The sequence below is a fragment of the Streptopelia decaocto genome, assembly GCF_964273445.1.
Source record: "Streptopelia decaocto genome assembly, chromosome: 9".
Taxonomy (NCBI): Eukaryota; Metazoa; Chordata; class Aves; order Columbiformes; family Columbidae; genus Streptopelia; species Streptopelia decaocto.
In genome coordinates this window covers 10,961,517-10,983,035 of record NC_138664.1, presented here as the reverse complement: position 1 = coordinate 10,983,035, position 21,519 = coordinate 10,961,517, and the positions used below count along the sequence as shown (strand labels likewise).

General features: G+C 42.5%; 1 protein-coding gene across 1 annotated transcript in view; it reads left to right on the top strand.

Annotated features, from left to right (window-relative positions):
* MEGF11 (multiple EGF like domains 11) overlaps positions 1–21,519 on the top strand; it is a 262,478-nt gene that overhangs the window by 227,998 nt on the left and 12,961 nt on the right. Inside the window, exons 17-23 of the mRNA XM_082061380.1 lie at positions 561–689; positions 3,027–3,155; positions 3,867–3,995; positions 6,478–6,606; positions 6,749–6,982; positions 12,314–12,432; positions 19,085–19,151. Of these exons, the coding sequence (XP_081917506.1) occupies positions 561–689; positions 3,027–3,155; positions 3,867–3,995; positions 6,478–6,606; positions 6,749–6,982; positions 12,314–12,432; positions 19,085–19,151 (936 nt within the window). The remainder of the gene's footprint in view (positions 1–560; positions 690–3,026; positions 3,156–3,866; positions 3,996–6,477; positions 6,607–6,748; positions 6,983–12,313; positions 12,433–19,084; positions 19,152–21,519) is intronic.

The window sequence follows — 21,519 nt, the reverse complement described above, 5'->3', positions numbered from 1 at the left end:
CTGCTGGAGACTTCTTCACTAGGCCGATATTTGGCTTAAAATGTTCTTTCCTACTTTTGTTCTTGTTGTTGAGGCTGAAATCCTCTGAGCGGGCACAGACCCCTGTGTCAGGGTTAGCTCCAAGGGATCCCCTTGGCCAAGTCCCCAGATCTACCCCCTCCCACCACTTACTTGTGTTTCCTTCTACTCTTTGGATTCTCCTCAGCTTTACTGTTCTCTTCCTCTCCCAATAACCCCTTTTCTCTGTGTTTTCTGTCTTCCTTTCATCCTTCCATAATGCCCTTTAATAATTGTAATGTCCTAACCATATTACATTCATTTCCCAGCAGAAAAACAGATTTTGAGGTGACATTTTCCTTTTACTTTTATACCTGGGATGTAAGCAAACAAAATGAACTTGAATTAGTTTCTGCCTTTTCCTTCTTTCTGGAAGAATTTTGCCCATTTGGCTTCAGCAAAGAAAAATGTTGTAATTATTTTTCTCTCTAATTGCTAAAGTCTGACAACTTCCTCATATTCATTATGAAGAGCCTTCAGTAAACAGCCTTATATTTTCCCAGTCTGCCCCAGTGGAAAATACGGGAAGGACTGTGCTGAGGTGTGCCAGTGCACCGAGAACGGGACGTGCAATCCGATGGATGGATCGTGTCAGTGCTTCCCAGGCTGGATAGGGACTGACTGCTCTCAGAGTAAGCAAAGTGCTATTTTTTTTTTTTTACCCTGTGCTTTAAAATAACATGTTTTCCTGTTCAGAGTTTTCTGAGAGTTAAAGACATTCTGGGGAAATCCCTGAAGTATTACAGCAGCCAGTGCCTTACTCACTTTATAGCTTGTTTCTTTTAATTACTCTAAGTTAGCTCTGGCTTGAATTAGTTTCTGCATTTGGAATGTGCAGAAGCTGTTACTAGCTTCTATTACAGGAAAGGGAGGTCACAAGCTTTTATGAGAAAAGAAAACTCCATGCTCTCTTTTAATTTGTAGCTGGATTCTATTTTATTTATTTTTTGAAATAATTTTCTTTCGGCTATTACACTAGAAATTATTAACCAGTAAATGTTTCCATGTACCGAGCCCCTAGAATTGAGAAATTAGGCAGCTAAAATATTTCTATTAAATGTAATTTAATTGTAAAAGTCATTGTGGGCTTGAAGGGATGGAGATTTCTTCTTGAAAATTGCCCAGGTAGAAGATTGGCATTTGCTGATCCCAAAGTGTCATTTCCTGAGAGCATCCCTTAATTGAAGATAGATCACAGAGGGAAGCAATATCCTATCATTCAGAAATGTTACTTCATATTCAGGATACAACTAGCATATTAGACAGCATTCCAGAGTAGAATATATTAAACTTCAAGTGATAAAGTAGGAATCGGATAAAAACAGGCGGCTGTAATTTTGCTCTTATTGTGTATCTTCCACAGGCAGAATATTGCTGTCTCTCAAAAATGGGAAAAAAATAAAAAATAAATAATAAATTTAAAAAATAACATAGAAAGCTCCACAGATTCCTCATTATGTTTAGCCGTGTAATTGGGAAATGACTGTTGGTTTCTGTTAACCTTGAAAAAAGATGGTTTTTTCTTACAGAGTGAGGCAAGCCAGTTCAGCAGCAGCAGTTTCCAGGTTAGCAGGCAGAAGGACCTGGCGATAGCTATTTTGTGTTTTGGATGAATAAAGTGGGAACCTGACTGTTTCCTTCTTGTAAAGCGAGTGTAAATCTCCCAGCGCAAGCCTGGCCTCGCACCAGGCTCCTGCGGAACCGGCCTCCCTGGCCCAGTCCCATACTGGGCTATTTCGGTCAGACCTCCCTCCGCACCAGTTAACCTGGAATGACCCAGAGACGGAGCTGCAAAGGAGATATTAATAATTCTAGCTCCAAGCCAGTCCTGGAGATGCTAACGGACCCTGCAGCTCTGTCTTACAAAGGGATTGTTAAAGTATTCTGTTTGCTTATAGTGCGTATACTTTAGGTCAAATCCTGCTCGGCTTTACATTGTGTGAGTTCAGTGAGTTTTTGTTTGATTTACGTCATGGCGGGGGGAGGGGGGGGAAGGTTTCTTGCTTTTCATTCTGGCTTTAGAGATGCCTGTCACATGCCAGAAACTTGCATTTATCGTCAGAATTGGAGCCAATGGCATACGTGGAAATAGGCACGGTTTCTGTACTTTCAGGTTTCCTGGGAACCATGCCTTATTAATTCATGTCTTTAATAGGAAGCAATGGAAAGTGCTTTTTAAAGCAAAAATATAGTTGTTATATTGAAGGGTTATCATCATTTTGGGTCTTTTAGTCTGGCACTAATAACTGTAACTTACTGTATTCATTTTTGGAGGGAGGCTTAAAATAACTTTTGAAAATGTATTAATAGTGTACTTGTTGAAATATATAATAGACCTGGAGATTTTAATTTAATATTAGCCCCATCAACAAAAGCAATCTGATTTTGTGGATGGGAATTCACACTGTAAGAAGTTTTCTTTACATTTTTATGTAATTTGAGTAGCACTCTATGCTTCAAATGGATGTGATAATTTTAGTAGTTGATTGCATAGCAAAGGTAAGCCATGAATAGCTGTGCTTTATTATGCAAGAATTCCAGAATATCAAAAGGAAAATTAAATTACCTCCATATCTTAAAGCCCTGAGAAAATTATCTTCACAGATAATGCCAGTGAGGCAGAGAGAGTGGTGTTTAGAGTAGCGTGGTGTCAAGTTGCTGTTGCAGAGGTTCTCAGTGCCCATATGCAGCAAAAACCTGATCCCGACATCCGATTTACATGGGCGGAGCTCCCTTGTGCCAGGACTTGATGGCGCGGGTGAGGCTGCAGGTTGGCACCCGGGTTTGCAAAGCGATCGCCGCCTTGGCAGAACCTGTCATTGCTTGGGAGTTGCTCTGCAATGCAAAGTTCTGCCTTTGCTGGTGTCTCCCAGGTTCTCCCTTTGTTGTTGTTCCTCCACAGCACTAACACAGTAACATTGCTTTTATTTTTTTCTGGTCAGCTGATGAATCTTTTTTTATTTCCATAGCTTGTCCCACTGGGTTTTGGGGCCCTGATTGCTTTCATTCTTGCAACTGCCACAATGGAGCGATGTGCAGCCCTTACGATGGAGAATGTAGATGTACCCATGGCTGGACCGGGCTCTACTGCACTCAGCGTAAGCTTTTGAGACACTGCTGTGCCAGGGCATCTGTCCAAGGATGTGCTGCGACCTCGTGTCGATTCCCAGTATTGCAATCTTCTCTCTTAAACCACCCGCTTCTTGTGATAACTTCACATCACCCCAAAGAAAATAGTCCTGAAGCTTTTCAAGGGTTATTTTAATGCCTTTGGCACTCAATAAAGGAGGGACTGATCATTTAGATTATTGATTCATTGTCAGAATTTACACATTCAATGTCCCTGCTTGTTAAAGCCCCAGTATATGTGGTCTGATTTAGGAAAATGTTGGAGATTTCTCAACCTACCAGTGCCAAATTATCAGCGCTGTATGAAAGAGGAGATCAAATTCTGGTGAGCCTTTTAAGAAGGCTCTTTCACTCACAAGTAATTCGTTAATCTCTGGCCTTGTAGAGACTTTCTGTTTAGCCAGCTTCTTTGACTTCTTGAAAATGTACTTTGTATAGATGGGTCAAATTTTTGTTCTTCTGAAGCACTTAAGAGGCAATTCTGTAAGATATGAGAAACACTACTTCAAGAAAATTGGCTGTCATAGTATCTCTGCATTTAGATGATCAAATAAATGTTATTAAATATACAGAGGCTGAAAATCCATAGATTTATAGGCCTACAGACTTTGTGCTGATAACGCAACTGAGTCTGTGTTTCAGCTGATTTCTTCGCCTTTCCTTATTCTGATTCCTGAAAGGTTGCCCAGCTGCTTTTTATGGAAAAAACTGTGCCAATGTTTGTCAGTGTCAGAACGGAGCGGACTGTGACCACATCACTGGCCAGTGCACCTGCAGAACGGGATTTACAGGCAAACAATGTGAGCAAAGTAAGTAGCAGCATTACATCATTTTTCTCTTTCTCTACGGTGAGCGTATATTTCAGAATTCTTTGCAGAAATAGGCTCTTAAATGAGATGTCAGCAATACAGTAACCCCAGGCACCTTATATAATCCATAGGGAGAAGAAGGCATCTTTGGGAAGCTGGCTGGGCTGCTTAAGTGTAAAGAAATACAGTGAATCCTCTGCAAATTAGGCCTTTCCATTCCCAGCCTAAAGTTAGGTGAGATAAAAACAAGGCAGAGCACTTAGTACTGACTGGTTGTAGCCTTCCCGAACAACTTGTACCTAATTAACAGAAAAATACAAGCTGTATCGTGCCTTGCTAACACTGTTGAGAACAACAGCATCAGGTTTTCCTAGGCATGAAGGAAGACAAAAGAGTTAGAAGCAAGAAGTCCTTTCTGCTCTCTGCCTTCCTAGGAATATAGGGGTTTTCTTGCATAAGTTGTTATGCTATAGGTGTGGACCAAAAAAAGATTCATCTTTACAGTGAAAGCAGATCAAGGAAAACAAGTTGCTTGCCATTTTTGGAAGGATCTGTGTTTAACTTGAGCAGTGAACAAGTGTTTAACAATGAACTTCAATTACCTTGCAAGGGTGCTGGCATATCTTACTGTAATTGGTGTCAATGTCTTGCTGGCATATTTAGCACGCTGTGCCAAATGGATTTTTTTTTAAGAACAAAGGGTAGTGGAAACTGTATGTGCTGTAGTTGAATAATTACTTGTTTGTCTAGTATAGTAAATCAAAAGAAAATTCTCACACACTTACTTTGGTTCTAAATGCAGGGTGAAATCCATCTCATCTTACCAAGGCATTAATTCCACAGGGTTCTGTTCCTCTTTTTGGCAGGAAGGTAATACAGTAACATTCCTGCTAGATTTGCAAGTGAAAGCTTCTTAACTGTAGCTTACTACATGGATCTTTAGGAAAGTATTTGTACATGTACCTAAATTCAGGAGAATCTTTTCTTTTTGCACATACTTGCATTCAGATTTGCATGCTCATATTCATGTGGGGATTACATATGGCACCACTAACTCTGTAAGTGGCCGGTTTACTGTGAATTTGTGTACACCCTTCCTGCAACCATAAATAAAATAGGAAATTAAGAAGTTCCACACCAGAATTGCATCATAGCAGATTTATGCAATAAGCTATGTTTGTAATTTGACCTCTGTACAAAGCCTGAGGCTTTCTTCTCTATCCAGACTATAAATGTATTTATTTGTTTGCTTTTTTCCTATTTAGTCTGAAAGTATCTCTTCATTCAGACTTCTTCCTTTTCAGAATACTGTTGGATGCACTGTAGATGAAACGCCTACATGCAGACATCGTTTCTGCAGTGCAGTCCCAATATTTAGGCCTGATTCATTTCAAATAGGCTACAGGTTAATATCAGAATGAGCATTAATTGTAATAATTTTATTTTTCCTTGTTTGGGGACCTGCGGATGAAAGAAAGAGGCACGACTTTAATACACACTGCAAATCTTTATACAGATGCTGGCTACTGTTCATTACTTAATATTAAAATTTGGCTACTTGAAGTTACTTAGAGACTGAAATTGGGACGGCATTGCCATGCTATGCCAAACATTTGCAGTGACACACAAGAAAGAAGTCATATCTTAAAACAAGCAATATATATTCTAAGGAATCATAGCAAGTGTGTGTGCGTTCAATAATGCACCTTCTCAATAGAAATAAGTAGGATTTGACAGAAGTTGTTTCTTTCAATTTATTATTCAATAGTGCCTCAAGACATATAGTAAGCTGCCTACAGATTTATTGTAATAGCCCATCATGGTAATTGTATGAATAAATTTCTCAGCTGGACATTCAATCATTTTGTCTTTGATGGAAGTGCAAAGACAGGATAGAAATTCCTCCTATATCAGGAATCCTAGTACAGAAGCAGAGCAAATCAGACCATTCAGATGCTCAGTTCTGTAATTCTACCTACAATGTTATATTCACCTTCTAGCACTAGTAGGGATAAGTATAAAAGCACACAGAATTTGTTTGGTAAAAGTCTATTGTTTTCATATAAAGGTACATTAAAACTTTTATTTGCAACTACCCCCATGAAAAAAGATATGCAGAGCTGGTGGAGAGCACTGGGGTCTTTCAAGATGTTGTCTGCAGCTTCTGAACTCATGCCCTGTTAAATTCTGAACACTCGTAATATGTATCAAGCCTTTTAAAGTCTCTGTACATATTATTGTTTTCACCCTTGTGAAGTCTCATATGACTTTTCCAGAAAGTTACACCTTAATAAGTAATAACCCAAGTTGTACATGAAATACATTTATCTCCTGCTTTAAAAGAATAATCTAACACTAGGGTGTCATCCTAGAGACACTGAAACCAGGGAGACTTTTCTATTGACTTTTCCATGGCAAGGATTTCAGCCATTAAAAAAAAACCAAGTAGAATTCTTTACATTCTTTTTCTTTGGCTTCCCAGAGTGCTCACCAGGAACATTTGGCTATGGTTGCAAACAACTATGCGAATGCATGAATAATGCCACGTGTGACCATGTCACAGGTACTTGCTACTGCAGTCCAGGCTTCAAAGGAATCCGGTGTGATCAAGGTACAGTGAAACTCTATCTGTAAAAACTCTCTCTCTTTTTCTCTCTCTCCCCCTCCAATGATGTACTTGCTTTGAAAATATAGTAATTCAGAAATGAAATGCATGATTCAATTTACAGTGTGTTATGAATTACTTTTAACAGCGGCTCTTATGATGGAAGAATTAAACCCCTATACTAAAATTAGCCCTGCTCTTGGATCAGAGAGGCACTCAGTGGGAGCAATCATTGGAATTATTATTCTCCTTCTAATTATTATGGTCTTGCTGGCACTGTTTGTGTGGTATCGACGGAAACAGAAGGAGAAGGGCCATGACATGCCAAGTGTATCTTATACTCCAGCCATGAGGATGACTAATACAGATTACTCACTTTCTGGTAAGGGTCTTTTTATGTTAATCAAATATAGACTCATATGTTGGGGAAATATAAGCTTCTGTGATGTATGACATGTGGTACTGAGCCTCAAAAATGATGACAATTCTTCCCCTGAATACCATGGTCTCTTAACACTTAACATAGACAGGAAAGCATATATAACTTAAAACTGGTTTAAGCTGTTTTATATATGAAAGTTAACAAGATATGGCATATACCTAGGCAAGAATATGCTGCACGGAATGCATCAACTCTATTTTTAAAATCGGCTGCCTTCCTACTGCAGTGCAGACAAGTTTTCTGTTAGTGAAACCTTCAGAAGATGACTTTTTTTGCTTGAGAATGGGGCTGACTGGGTCAATCATAAGGTTTTATTTTTGCCTATGTTGCAGTTTGTGATTTGAGGCCTCCTATTCATTCTCACTTCTGTGTGCAGACCAGTCCCCATCGTCTAGACAGCTGGTGTGAATTTTCTTCACAGGAGCTGGTGAAAGCAGGAGAGAGGAAGAGGAAAGCTCTTTAAGATTTTTTTTTAAAAAGTAATACTGAGATCACATTTCTTGCTTCTTTCTATCTTCTGCTACTGCTATGGAGGACAGATTTTCTTGACAGATTGGGTTAACTTTGGAGGACATGGTCTCCTTTTTAATGATGCCATTCCTCTTCATTCCTCTATGGCCAATATCAGATAGGATGCCAGATAGGAGATAGGAGATGGCTTTACTTCCTTCGTGTTTCCTCCGACCTGTCTCTTGTGGGAATCTCCTCGGGGCTGCTGCCCTCTGACTGCATTTCACTTCTTCATTCCCTTTAAATGGCTGAAACTGTAAGTCTGAGTAAATAGACCCTCAAGATCATCAAGTCCAACCGTTCCCCACCCCTGGCACTACCCCATGTCCCTGAGAACCTCATCTCCGTGTCTGTTCAACCCCTCCAGGGATGGTGACTCCACCACTGCCCTGGGCAGCCTGTTTCAATGCCCAACAGCCCTTTGGGGAAGAAATTGTTCCTAATATCCAATCTAAACCTCACCTGGGGCAACTTGAGGCCATTTTCTCTCATCCTATCACTTGTTATTTGGGAAAAAAGACCAAACCCGCCTTGTTACAACCTCCTGAATACAAAATACAAGCTCCCAAAACAGGCCAAGGCTGGCTCTGCAGCTCTGCTGTCCCAGTCCCGCATCTCCTTTTTCTTTCTCCTTTCTCATCTGAATGCCCCAGGCCCACACAGTTGTTGTTGGCTCTGACTCGGCTTCTGTGCCGGCTCAGGGTCAAGAGCTGGAAGCTTCATTCTGGACGGACTTCCCTGCCCAGGATACACCATTGCCTGAAGTCATATTTAGACCTCTCAGGCCTGTACTAGAGCATTCTTTCTTCTGATAGCTACAAGATGGGGAAGAAAAATCACCCTTGGACTTCCTCCCGTTGCCTCTTATTTGTAAATTTTAGCTTTGCAGGCTTGTGCTTACGCTGTGCCATTTATGTAAGAAACTTATGAAAGTGTTGCCAGAGAGGGCGTGTCTGTTCCTTGGCTCATTGCCAGCACTATTTGGGCTGAAATTTGTCATTTCAACATCATTTGAAGAGCCAGACCGTGAACGTGCAAAAGCTCCGTGGCACATCTCAGCGGCTGCGCGGCTCCAAGTTCCAAGAGAGCAGATCACAGCCGCTGGCATGGAAAGAGGCTCGGAACTTTTCAGCAGTCCATTTCTTTCATATTGGCTTGGGCCTTACCGAAGCTGGTTTTAGCCCTTCACTTCTATAGAGCAGGAAAAAAGCAAAAGATGCTGATGTGCGTCTTCCCCAGCAGAAAATGGGGAGATGGAAACGGAGACAAGATCCTGGATAAGAAATAGAGACTCGTAGCATGGCTGGATGGCAAGAACCACACATGTGGATGTGAGTCCACGTGTGCAATTGGACGTTGCAGAGGATGCTGAAGGACAGTAGTGGTATTACATAGAGGTAACAGGGATTTCAACCTTCACCTGGAGTTCTGTATGTGGATTAAAGGCAGAATACTATGCAGGTGTACTTACCCAATTACTATAATCCCATGTAAACCCATGGACTTTGGCAGGAAATCCACCTGAACAATGACTGCAGGATCCAGCCCTATATGAGGTGTAAAATTGTGATGAACCTGAATCTGAACCTGTTTTGCTTGTTTACTCCTGTTGTTGTTTCTGAATAGAGTCACAGTCACATACACAGATCCCTAGCTCCTGGCAGCAGTAATTTCTTCCAGCACATTAATTTATTTCTGGAGGCTGTTTTTGCTCTTTACGTCTTTGGCTCTTCTGATGCTGATAATCCGTGCATATGTGGGAGAGAGATTATAAGGAAGGGGAACCCCCTGGGCAGCCCTTGGACTCTTTCGCATTTGTGGATGAAGGATGTGGCAGCAAAACACACATTCTGCCCAGCAGCCAGTGGGCAAGAAACCCACCCATGCTGGGAGAGCTTAACCACAGCACATGGATCTGAGAGCAGACTTGCCCAAATAAGCCTGGAATCAAAATGCTGCTCCTCAGCATGAGAACAGTACATTGCATCCAACAAAAGATTTTAAAGTGCAGACTGTTTAATTCAAGGAGATGAGGACAGAAGGGCAAACTATCCCATAGTGTTGGAGAGCAGCAGAGATTTCCTTTCAGAACTTTCACACAGGGTTGGTTGTGGGCTGAAGTGGTGCTTGAGGTCTCCTTGAAGCCTTCACGAACTTTCTGGTATGAGTGAATCCTGTGCTGAGAGCCAAAACCTAAGCAAAGCTTGGTACAAATAAAGTGTTGTGGATCCTGCAGCCTGGATAAGACATTTACAGAAATGATCTGCAGATGAGGTGTAGTAGGAGGTGTCAGAGTGCACCCTCCTGCTTGGAGTCTTCAGCCACCCCACCAACACTCCATGTGGGTGGAGAAGATGCACAGAAAAAGAAGAAAACCATTCCATTTTGTAGCTTGAGACTCCTGGGTTTGTATTTACTGCAGAGCGCTTACTTATTCCCTTTTTTCCTGGTTTGCCTTGTGCCCAATTTCCGTGCCACGCTGTCCTGTGCGGGATGGGGACCAGGGCTCTTTGTGTCACCTCGGGGCAGAAGCTTGGGTTTAACCTTAACATAACCTTTGGGGTTTGTTTTAATTTAAATAATTCCCTTTCTTTTAGGCATTGAAGGCTTTGCTTACTGTTCAGAGCAGAATAAAATTCCCATGTTTGGAAAGAGAGGGGGTTTTGTAGGTTGTGGTTTCTTTTTTGTTTGATTATTTTTTTTAACTGAGATAGCATTAGATTTGAATTTGATGTATTTACAGCCAACAGTTATAAGAGCTTCGTGAGTAAATGTGTAGAAAACGAACTGTGCTATCAAGGTAAGTGAGCCTGAGTGGGTACTTACGTATCGACCAAATGGAACTCTGTAGAAGGAGTAATTCTGAGTATACGGTGCTGCATGCAGTGAAGGAAGAAAAGATTTTTGCTGATGCAGACTTGTGTCCGAGCTCAGATTCATTAATTCAGCACCGTACTAAGTAGCGGGGCAGTCTGGCAGACTTTTCGTTTGGCTCATTTTGGGTGCACAAAACAAGCCATGGCCAGATAAGCTGGGTGTGAACTCGTAATGTGTCAGCTGGCTCTCGGTAACCATCAGTTTCTGCCCTCTTATCTCACAGCCAAGGCAGCGAAATGTCCCTCTGCTCCTTTGCTGAAGGAGAAGGCAGAGCTGAGAAATGGCGTGACTCAGCCGTCAACACTCACCCCCAGAGCAGAAAGACGTGGATTCAACTGTCTGTATTTAATTTTGTAAGAAGGGTAGATGAGTTCTGCTCCCCTGGCTCTGTGTGAGCAGCTGTGTTTGTGATAGGCAGACACTGATCACCGTGCTCAGGTTCCAGCCCCAGTTCTCATTTGCAGACCCCCAGAGTTATCTGTTGCTTGTTAATTCTATTGCAAATATCACAGAGTTAGAGCTAGGGGAGATGGCAAAGTCCTGGCAGCCTCGCTGCTGTGCTGGAAGAAGTTAAATGCAAAGACTTTAGTTGAGGAATCACACCCTGATCTGAGATATTTTATTGGCAATAACCTCAGAAAATAAGTAGAACTAAAAAGCTCTGCACTTACTACAAAATAGAGCTGACCTCAAAAATTGCTCTGTGTGTTTCAGCAAAAAATAAGTACTGGGTCAGACATGCACATGTGTGCCGTTCCCTCTGCCGTGGCACTTGTATAACACACACCCTGCAGATAAACCCACTCACTCAAAACAGGATATTTTGCAGTAAATTAAGCTCAATCTGGATCTCCACAAGATGTCAGCAAAGCAAAGTGCATGTTCACAGGGATGGAAGCACAGAGGGCACTGTGAGAAGCGGGGATGGTGAGTGGGTAGGAGTGCCAGCAGGTCCTGTCCTGCTCTCCCATCTCCTGCCCACCTTCGTTAACCATCTCTGTTAAAGCCACCCCAGCACTTCGTTACCCTAGCCATGTGCAGGTGTTTCCTATAACTAACCTTTCTGCCTACAATTTAAGCCCATGGTTTAATAAAACTAACCCACTTATTTACTTCTTACAGGACTCGGCTGTTTAAATCATGCGGTTTCAGTTTTTCATCCTTTCTTGTGATGCTACTTCGAAATATTTATCAATTTGTTATTAAGCTGGAACCAGATTAGGATTGATATTTTCATTAGAACTTCCAGTATAAATATGATGCATTTCTTGGTAAATTATTTTGTTTGGTAAATGTGTTCATAAGTAAAAGTAAGGAAATAGATGAAATGCCTCTAAGCATAACAATGTGACTGCCCAAGTTTGCCTTTCAGTGCTACAGCTTTCTGTTTTGCTAAGCCTTTGCACAAAAAAAAAGTTGTGTCAAATGTTTTGGACTCCTCAGTATGGTTATAGCACCTTGATTTCTAATATTAACTACCTTTTTATAACAAAGTTTTAATTAAATGTTTCATAACTACAGCGGTTGTTCTCATCAGTAGCTCTTATGTGTGTTTAAGGAAGAAACTGGGTTACAGACAGTGCATTTCTTGTGTTTTGCGTTTCTTTCCTCATCTGCAAAGCAGCTGGACTGCTAGGAATTACTTTTCTAAGATCTTAAAAAAGATAACACTGTATTAATCAAATACTTTGCTTTTTTATCTCATATTTAATGCTAATAGTCAAGAGCTTCACACCATGATAATATAGGACAGATTTCATCTGGAGATGCTCTATAACACCCATTACTCGGTTTTCTAACCTTGATCATCTCTAACATGTTTTCAGTTTCTTAAGAATCATTATGGCTGCCAAAGTATTTTGTGATGACTTGTTTTCTTCCCAGATATATCTCAAGGTAGCGGCAGTGTACATTGTTTTTCCAATCCAAGCTACCACACTCTCTCATGTGGTGTGACTTCACGCTTCTTTACCAGTAATCTGGATGGAAACAGCTCCAGTAAGGTAGATATTATCCCACCCCGCTGTCGCAATGTTCTTATCAGTTCAAGGAAATCAGCCAAAGCGATGCCTGTTGGATCCTGTTATCCGCCAGCATTATTTAAAACTCCAGCATAGCAGTTCCTGACATGGCAGCTCTAACAGACACAAAAAGTCTCTTTTCCCCTGTGTGTGTGTCTTCGTAATCTGTGCGTGGTCACTGGAGTTGCAGCACATGCCTGTCTGGGTCAATAAGCCTCGGTGTCTTAGCAACTGTGAAATATGTTTGCTTCTCAGAAAAGATAAATAACTAGACAATTGTCATTATGCATGAATACAACAAAAGTAAATCGATGAAGCATTAAGTCAGTAATCTAACTTCGCTACATCTTTATTTCCCACATCAGCAGCCACACAAATTTCCTACTTTTAGACAAGCAAATAGATGCAAGAAGGGATCCAAGGTGCTTCTGAACACTGTTCTGGTCTAAGAGCTTTCTGAGAGCTCTGCTGTTATTTCTGGCTCTCCAGCTGAGCTTTTCAGACCATCTCGCTCAAACATCCACGAGTACCTCATTTATCACATGTTGCTCTTGATTCCCCAGGACCACTCATGGACTACACTGTGACTCAATTCACCACTTTAGCAATAGATCTAGATGTGGTAAATGGTAAGACCGCTCTTCCTTTAGAGCCTTAATAAGCTGAGGTGGGGCAAAGGATAAGGAGCAGAGGAAAAAGGAAATACAATTTATTTCATCGAGGCTGTCAGCTTTAAAAATGATGGGGCTTGCAGAGTGTGTCACCTTAATCCAAATGTAGCTCTGCTAATGGGAAAGCCATGAGAACAAAAGACAAAAAAGACAATATTCTACGAGACGGGGTATGCAAAAATATGTCTTCATGTGCTCTTGTAAGTCATTTCTCAGTTATTAAAAGAAAATCTCATTAAAATGTAATAAAAAGGCTGGCTCCAGAGATTTCTCAGAAGTGTAGACAGATGTGTAAATATGCTTTCTGATGTAGATGGTCCCTTTGCATCGTGCATTTTTGGTCCCCAAATTGAAAGTGCAAACGTTCATAATGTCAAATGTAGGATGAACACCATGAGTGTGGGTCTGGACCACTAATCCTGTTGCAGTAATTTAAATGAATTCAGAAAAGGTCAAAGCAAGCACCTCTCCTGCTTTCCCAGCCTGCAGTGCCATCTTGTCATGGTGATACTTCAAATATTAAGCCGCTGAAAAGGTTTAAAACCCAAGTGATGCATTTGGACTCGCCTGGAAGCTGCTCACCCTGATGTAGGTCTGTCTGTCAGTGATCGGTCAGCAGTCTGTCCTGATATATAAACAAGAAAACCCAATGGAATTGGTATTTTCAGGGCACCTATCAAAATATATGGCCTGACTTTTCCTTTAGATCTCTCACCACCTTAATTATTCATGAGAATGCTTTGCAGTGCTGAATAGCTGAGGATGGCCAAAAATATGCTGCTTCTGTCCATGCAGTTCTCCAGCCAACTAAGACAAAAGAGAATATAAAGCCCCTAATGGCCTTCTGAACGAGTTTCATTTCCAAATTGGTTTGTCTGGTGCCATTCCCACTTTCTGCAGGGAAATGTGCACACGTTGTACTTGGAGGATTCATTTCTTTATAGTGCCAGCTGGGGTCACAAAGGAACCGGCGCAGATGCAAAATGAAAAAAAAAAAAAGGCAGAGGAATCTCTGAACTGCTGAGCCAGAGCCTGAGATGTATTAATGTTGTGCTCAAAGGAGATGGTGCCCTGAGGCGAGGGGCTGGAGCTGTGCCAGGACTTCTTTCAGAGCTTGGGCAGAGGGACAATACAAAACAGGGCCAGGGGATGTGCAGCCCCGCTCCAGTTTGAAACTTTCTGGTATGCTTCCCATGCTCCTCTTGTCCTCTTCACTCTTCCTGTGTCTTTGCCTTTTCCCTTGGTGTTCTCTTCATTCTGTTATCTTTTCTCTTTCCTCCCATTTCTGTGTTCCTATTCTCTTTTCTCACCCAGCCATCTATCTATCCTTTCTGTTTACCTCCTTGCTCTCTCTGCTTTCCTCTCCCAGCCCCGTCATGGCTCAGCGGGGTCAGGACACCAGGCGCAGCCGTCCCGCGCTGTTGGCTGCGTTTACAGCCCCTGCCGCTGTTCTCGGTGCACACAGCGGTGAGCGAGGTGGGCGAGGATGGCTGAGAGCAGCAGCTCAAAGGTCCAGCATTGCACTGAGCACTGGTTTGTGAGACAAGGGAGCAGTGCCAAGCCTTCCCACATCTCTTCCAGGATGAGGGGGAAGGTATCTCTCCTCTTTCCTCCTCTGCCAGACAGACATTTGGCCACTTCTAAGGACCCTACACATGTCCTGGAGGTAAAAACTTTGAGGCTGCTGAGCAGCAGGTATGAACAGAGGCATTAAAACCCTCCTGTTGTGTACAGGAGCGGTGAGCGGTGCCAGCAGAGCGCTCAGGCTGCAGCACATGCAGGCAAGAGCAAGTGGGAGGATAAGGGGGAGCATATCAGAAGAGACTAAAAAAAGGCTTGGCTTCTTTTATCTAGCATAATGAATGCTGAGAGGGAGTATGATTGCCATCTATAAATACAATGAGGTAAACACTAGGAGGGAGAAGAGCTGTTTAAGTGAGATGACAGAGCTGGCACAAGAAAAAATGAGGATGAACTGGCCATGAATGCATCAAGGCTGGAAATGAGATTTCTAACATCAGATCAGGGAGAGTTTGGAATAGCTTCCCAGCAAGACTAATGGGACAAAGAAATCTGATTACCCTTGAAATGGAGCTTGATCAGCTATCTAAGTGATTACATGCATGGGTGTTTGCAGTAGAAGGCGGCTGGACTCAGGGCCTGAATGATCAAAGCCTTTCCAGTCCTGTGTCCCTAACACCCAAACCAGCTGCCAGCAGGAGCTGGTAGAGCTGAGCTTTGAATCTCTATGCAAGGTCCAGGAGAACAGCTCTGGGGCTGAGGCTCCTACATCTCAGTGCAGGATATTAACTGCCAACACTTGCTACAAGTAAATGCTCTTGAGCTTGCAAAGTCAGCTTGGGTGAAATGCTGGCCACATTTCAGTCAATCAATATTTTATTATGCTATTAGTTTAAGTGAAGCCAAAATTTGACCTTTGCCTATTAAGTCCCACAAGTAGGTTTGGCCTTTATTCTTATTATATGTGCAGCAGCAAATAAGAAGTTACCAAAGGTATCATACATAATCTCAAGTGAGATTGTGCCACAGAATTACTGCTCCAATATTTGTCAAAGCGACAAATAAGAGATACACACCTCCGTACCTGTATCTTCACATCAGAGCTCTCATTGCTTGAGTTAAAGAGCAGATTTTCAGCTGCTGGGGACCTATTTTGCTCAGAGGGAGCTCAGTGGGACCATTCACAGAACCACTCTCAGAACTTCCACGCCAGCTCTGTATTTGAGATTTTGAATTGTGCATGGATGTAGGAATATATCTCACTTTCACAAAAGGCTGCAAAAATATGTGAAAAATACTCTGTATAAAGCATGAGGCTGCCACGCTGGTGTGTCACAAGCAAATGGAGGATTCTCACCTTGCGCTTTTGCAGAGCTCTTAATTCCACCCTCACTCCCTGCCAAAGGACAAGAGCATCGCAGCTGAAGCCTGGGTGTTGCTGGTGTCTACACACATCATAAAAATCAATTGCTATTTGATGTCGTGAATTTTTAAAGCCAGTAGATTCACAGCTATTAAAGGAAGTTCTAAATTCTGCCAAGGACTTCACATAAAATTAGAAACTGCGAAAGAGAGGTCACTGGAAATGGTCTGACTGGATGTCACCCAGCTAATAAAAAGGAATTCAACCACAGAAACATCATTAGACTACCTGTGACTAAAACTTTCCCAAGGAAAAGGAAGACAGCAAATACAGGATCACTACAGGGTTTCAGGATGAGCATTTTAAACTGAGAAACGTGGGCTTGGCCCATGGAAACCCGTAGTCAGGGAAGCTAATGGGAAAACTCTTCTCAGTTGCTCTCCTGGAGGATGAAAGTGTGATGGAGTGACTGCCAGCGCTTCCCTCGTCACCAGGGCTGCTTCGGGAACCTGAGCTGTGACAAATGGCATCGCCACTGTGATCTATCCAGGCTTTCAGATGGGCAGACAATGACTTTGCTTTACTCAAGCAAGTATCTCATTGATCTTAAAGGAAAAGTTGCCAAATGTGAGGTAGTTTTAACAAAGTCACTAAAATTACAAGCTTGGATTTTTACTGGGTAAATTTACTGTGAAGTATTATTTCCCTCCAGAAAAGCAATTTTGCTTCACACTAACAATTGGAGTATCTTCTATCTTAAAAAAAGTTAACAAATTATAGTGTGTTGAGAAACGATAGTAGCACAAAGAGACAGCTATAATCACATTTCTTTGTAATTACTGCATTCTGAAAAACTCAGAAATGTCCCCAAATCATTTCATTAAAAAAAAAAAAAAAAAATCAATTCTAGCCCATAGCTCTTCATGACAAATTTTAGGTCGTGAGCTGATTTATAAATCCTGCAAAAAACACGGCTTTTAATAGAAACTCAAAGACTTTCATAAATGTCATCTAAGTGGTGCAGCTGGATTGAAAAAAATCAGCATTTGTGGTATTGCTGCAAGTTTTGAAATGAAGAAAACAGCCGTGGGCTCTGCTGACGGTGCTGTGAGTGGGGCTGCGCTGATTTACATGGCAGGTGTGGGGCCAGAAGTATCTGTGTCCTTCCTCAGTCACCACATCACAAACCGATCTGCTTTTCATCCCCTTGTGTTTCTTGGTTGCTCCAACTGCCCCATCCCTCCGTGTATCTGCTGTTGGTGTTGAGGGTTTCAGTTTTGGGAGAGTACAAGGAGCTGCTGGATGATAAAGAAATGACTCCGGTATTGTCAACAGGGACACACCAGATACAGCCCAAGCAGGGAGCGAGGATGTGCAGTCACAGCTGCTGCTCTCAGTCAGCGATTGCTAGAGAAATATTGCTGGCAACCAGCTTCATCAACTTTCTCTCTGCCCTGGGCACGTCCTTGAGGAGAGCAGCGGGTGCAGAGGTGCCTAATGAGCTGATGACACGTTACCTTAGCGGGAATATATAGAGACAGAAAATGAGAAGGAGCAGGACGAGGCACTCGATACTGCTGTCGCTGTGCTGCTGGTGTGTCTGATGTGAGATTCATGCGCTGTGGGGCCACAAGGGACTGTTGTGATCATCCGGCTTCACCTCCCGCCCAGTGCCGGGCACAGAACCACTCAGAATTAATGTCTGTGCCAAGGTCGGCGCTGGCGGCTCCACAGTGGGCCAGAGCCTGTGAAACAGGCTCCTCTTGCTGTGCTGACATTCGTCTGTGTGTATAGTTTATAGATGTGTACACATGGAATTCTATGATTCTATGTATCTACATGTGTGTATATATACACACACATCTACGTGCATGTGTGTGGTCGGTGTATTTGCGCTATTGTGTGTCCTGAATCTTTCTGCCAGGCTGGAGTTCAGCTCATTTGGAGCACAGTTCCCTGCTTTGCAGACAATGAAACCTATTTGTGTAAAAGCTTCAGCTGAATAGCTCTAAAAATATTGCACATTTGCTTGTAGAGAGAGAGACCCAACATTGTGTGTGTGTTTGTGCACAGGCCTTTCGTCTGCGCCGGCTCCTGTGTCTCTGTGCAGTGCTCCGTGGTTTCTCCTGTGTCTGTTTAAGCCAGGGCAGATTACATTTGGTGTAAAAAAAAAAAAGGCACATCAGACCACTGTTTGCAGCCTGAACCGCTGGGATTCAACCAGCAGGGTTCAGTCAATGAGGGCAGGGGTTTGCCTCTGCTTGTTACGAATCTTCACCGAAGTGAAACCCAGTTTCTCGGATGAGATAAAAGCTTCTAAATGTCAATACTTGTAATATATAGTGTAGTTGTCCTAAGCTCCTGGTGGAGAGGAGTGTTTGCAGATGCTTTCCCTAGAGCTCAGGGAGAGGATGCAGAGCTTTCTAGATTTATTCTCCATGGCCCAACTTTGGGAAGCTGCAGCAGAACATCTGCCTGGCTGGGGCATCCTACTGCTCCCATTGCCCACTTTACAGAGGAACTTTTGCCAGAGGAGATTTCCTGAGCCTAAAGCCTTCTCAGGGCGGTCACCACCTGAACCAAGGGGCAGAGGAGCTGGATGGCTCCCCCGCCTGTCGCGGCTGAGTCCATGAGTTCCTTGAATTGAGAGAATTCTTGTAGCCATTACATCTCTTTTATCTCAATATCCAGATGTATTGGCAAACCCCTTTTTGTTCCGAACAGCTCCTGTCTGCATGCTTTATAGGTGGTTTTGCTCCATCCATCTTCATCAGTTATTTTGAAGCTGCCATCACGTCACTCCGTCCACACAGGCAGCCAAGGTGTGGTCACTGGTTACTTGAGGAAATCCTGTATTTTCCAGCATGCTTGTGTTCATTGCTTGGTGAAGTGACTTCCCTTTGTGATTTTCCCTAATGCTAGTGAACAGCTGTCAAATTCCTACAGATAACGAACTGAAATGGTGAGGCCAAGGCAAAAGTCATCTCCCACTTTTATTCATGACACCATTGGGCTGAAGGCTGGGGTGGGAACTGTCTGTTTATTCCAGCATTAACCCATTATCATACTTTTTGAACAGCTCAGTAACAAAATCCTTGACAGAGAAACTGCAGACTGGAGACCCTACACCTATCTGAATGAACTAGGTCAGTAATTTTTAAACAATTTAATCATTTTAGTAGACTTTAGAGCAATTCCAAATCCAAATCAGCCTTTTTTAAAGGCCTTGACAATAAATGAATATTGGTGTTGTCTTTATTTCACAATCAGCGTTGCCGGTAGTGAAAGGTTAAGAGTTGAAAATTGTTTCTTTTACCATAAAACATAGATTGGGAAGGCAGAGTCAATATTCATTCCAGTCTCCCTTCCTAGGTTGCTCAGTTGAATTACCATCTACTCTATAAATGTTTTTTTAAGGTCTACCTTAGAACATTAACATTTCAAATTTGGGATTTTTTTTTCATGCTTAATAAAGTTTAGCACTAAATACTGGCATCTTGATGGAACTGCGGAGCCTCTGGCAGGAGCTGGAGCATGCGAAACACCCTCTTATCTCCCAGTTAATGACACGGTGGCCATTTTTCAAGCAATTTTGAGCCACCAGCCAGTGCAAACAAGCCAGGACTGAAGACTAATTGCCCTTTCTGAGTCTATTCTCCCTGGCTTCAGTTTTAAGAGGGTTTTCAGCAGCTCTTATCTCAAAACCTATCCAGATTTAGTGCTCTGGACGCTATTTGTTTTCCTATCTAAGCATTTGAAGTTTAGCTTGTCAGTGGCAGAAAGCATTTGCCCTTTGCTGGAATTACTAATATCTTACTGAAAATATGCACTGTGAGGGAAAGTGCAGTATTAAGTGGTATTATGGGATTTTTAAGGCCATTTATCTCGCAGCTCAGGCGGCAAAGGAATTAACGTGAGGCCCCGCCAGGCATCACATCTCATCACTGCTCTCTTGGTCACACACCACAGATCAAATCTTCCCTGCATCAGGAAAATCACAAAACTGTCGAGCTTCCACGCAAAGCCTTTGCCATCATTATCAGCCATCAATGTTTTCTTTATTATAAACTGCAGAAGTGCTGCTGTGCTTATCTGTACGTAACATGGAGTGTTGGGGGTGGTGAGGAGTTACAGATTCTTCTTAAATCGAGTTAATTTTCCTTTTATTGTTTTACTGCTTTGCTCACTAGCTTTATTTGGTTTTATCTTGCGGTGTCCTGAACTCCCTGTGTGCCACATTTGTTCATGCATTTTACTTTACCAGCAGAAGCGATGCTAAACGCCTTGGCAGTAAGAATGATGCAGAAGTGATAAATACTTCAGCTAAGTGGTCTCCAGCAAAACAGTCACAATGTTTTCTGTAGCATTTTGCATCCCAGACACTTTTTTCCTTTTATTTCTCGTTGTTTCTTGCAAAATGCCTGTTTCACACCCATTGATAAAAACTAAATATTTTTTCTCCCCTTTCACTACCAAAAATTTTTGCTTAGGCTGACTTTCATAATGTTGAATTCTTGCTCAAATCATGGCAATTTTTACATGAATCTGTAAAACGTTTTCATTTCCTGGTCTTACTTCTGTGCAGTAAAAGCTACAGATTGCACTTATATAGGACAATTTCAGAAGAAAGTGAAACATTTCAATTTTTTATTGTAAACATAAAATATAAGTGAAGCCTAATAAGGTCACATACGGCATGAAAGTACCGAAGAGTTAAGAGACGTTCCACCTTCTCATCCCAGTGTTGGCCTCGGCATTTACGGCATGGATGCTCCAGCTCACGTGTTGGAACAGCAGCCAAGTGTTGTGCACAGCTGGATTCAGTTAAAAATAGTCAACCCAGCAGTGGACAACTGCTGCGACCCCACGAAATGTTACACAGCAGATGAGTCAGTGTGCTAAAGGGACTTCAAGGGAAGTTGAAGAGAAACTCAGAATGGATGGAAAACCCTCCCTGGTTCTCCAGCCAGTGACTCCTCCAGCGGAGACCGTGGTGGCCAAAATATCTGTGGGCTTATTAGACATTTCAAGTGTCATAAATATGAATTATAATCAGAGGAAAGGAAATTGTAAGCATACGCATGTGAAAATGAACTCTGACAGTCATCTTCTAAAACCTGCAAGCATAAGGAGTTTTCGTAATATTTTTTTTTACCTATGCAATGTGTTTCTGATCGAAGCTGGATGCTCTGCAGACCGGTCCCAGGCTGGCACCTTCTCTATTCCAAGCTGCAGCAAAGCATCAGTGCTCAGGGTTGTGGCAGCGCTCAGGCTGGATGTGAGGATGCAGGGACTCTTCTGCTGGGGAAAACTTTGCTTCCCAGTGCCACCCTGGCTCCAGGCTTAGACTGCCCTTCAATTTCCCAGCTCAGGGAGAGCAGAAGCAGCTGCTCCCAAGGAGAAGGTGCTGCTTTGCTCGGGAGCCGGCAGCTCAGGAGAAGCCGGATGCAGTTTCTTGAGCATCACTGCTCAGCCAGTCGGTGGCATTGTGCCCTTTGCTGTCTGCTTGGCACC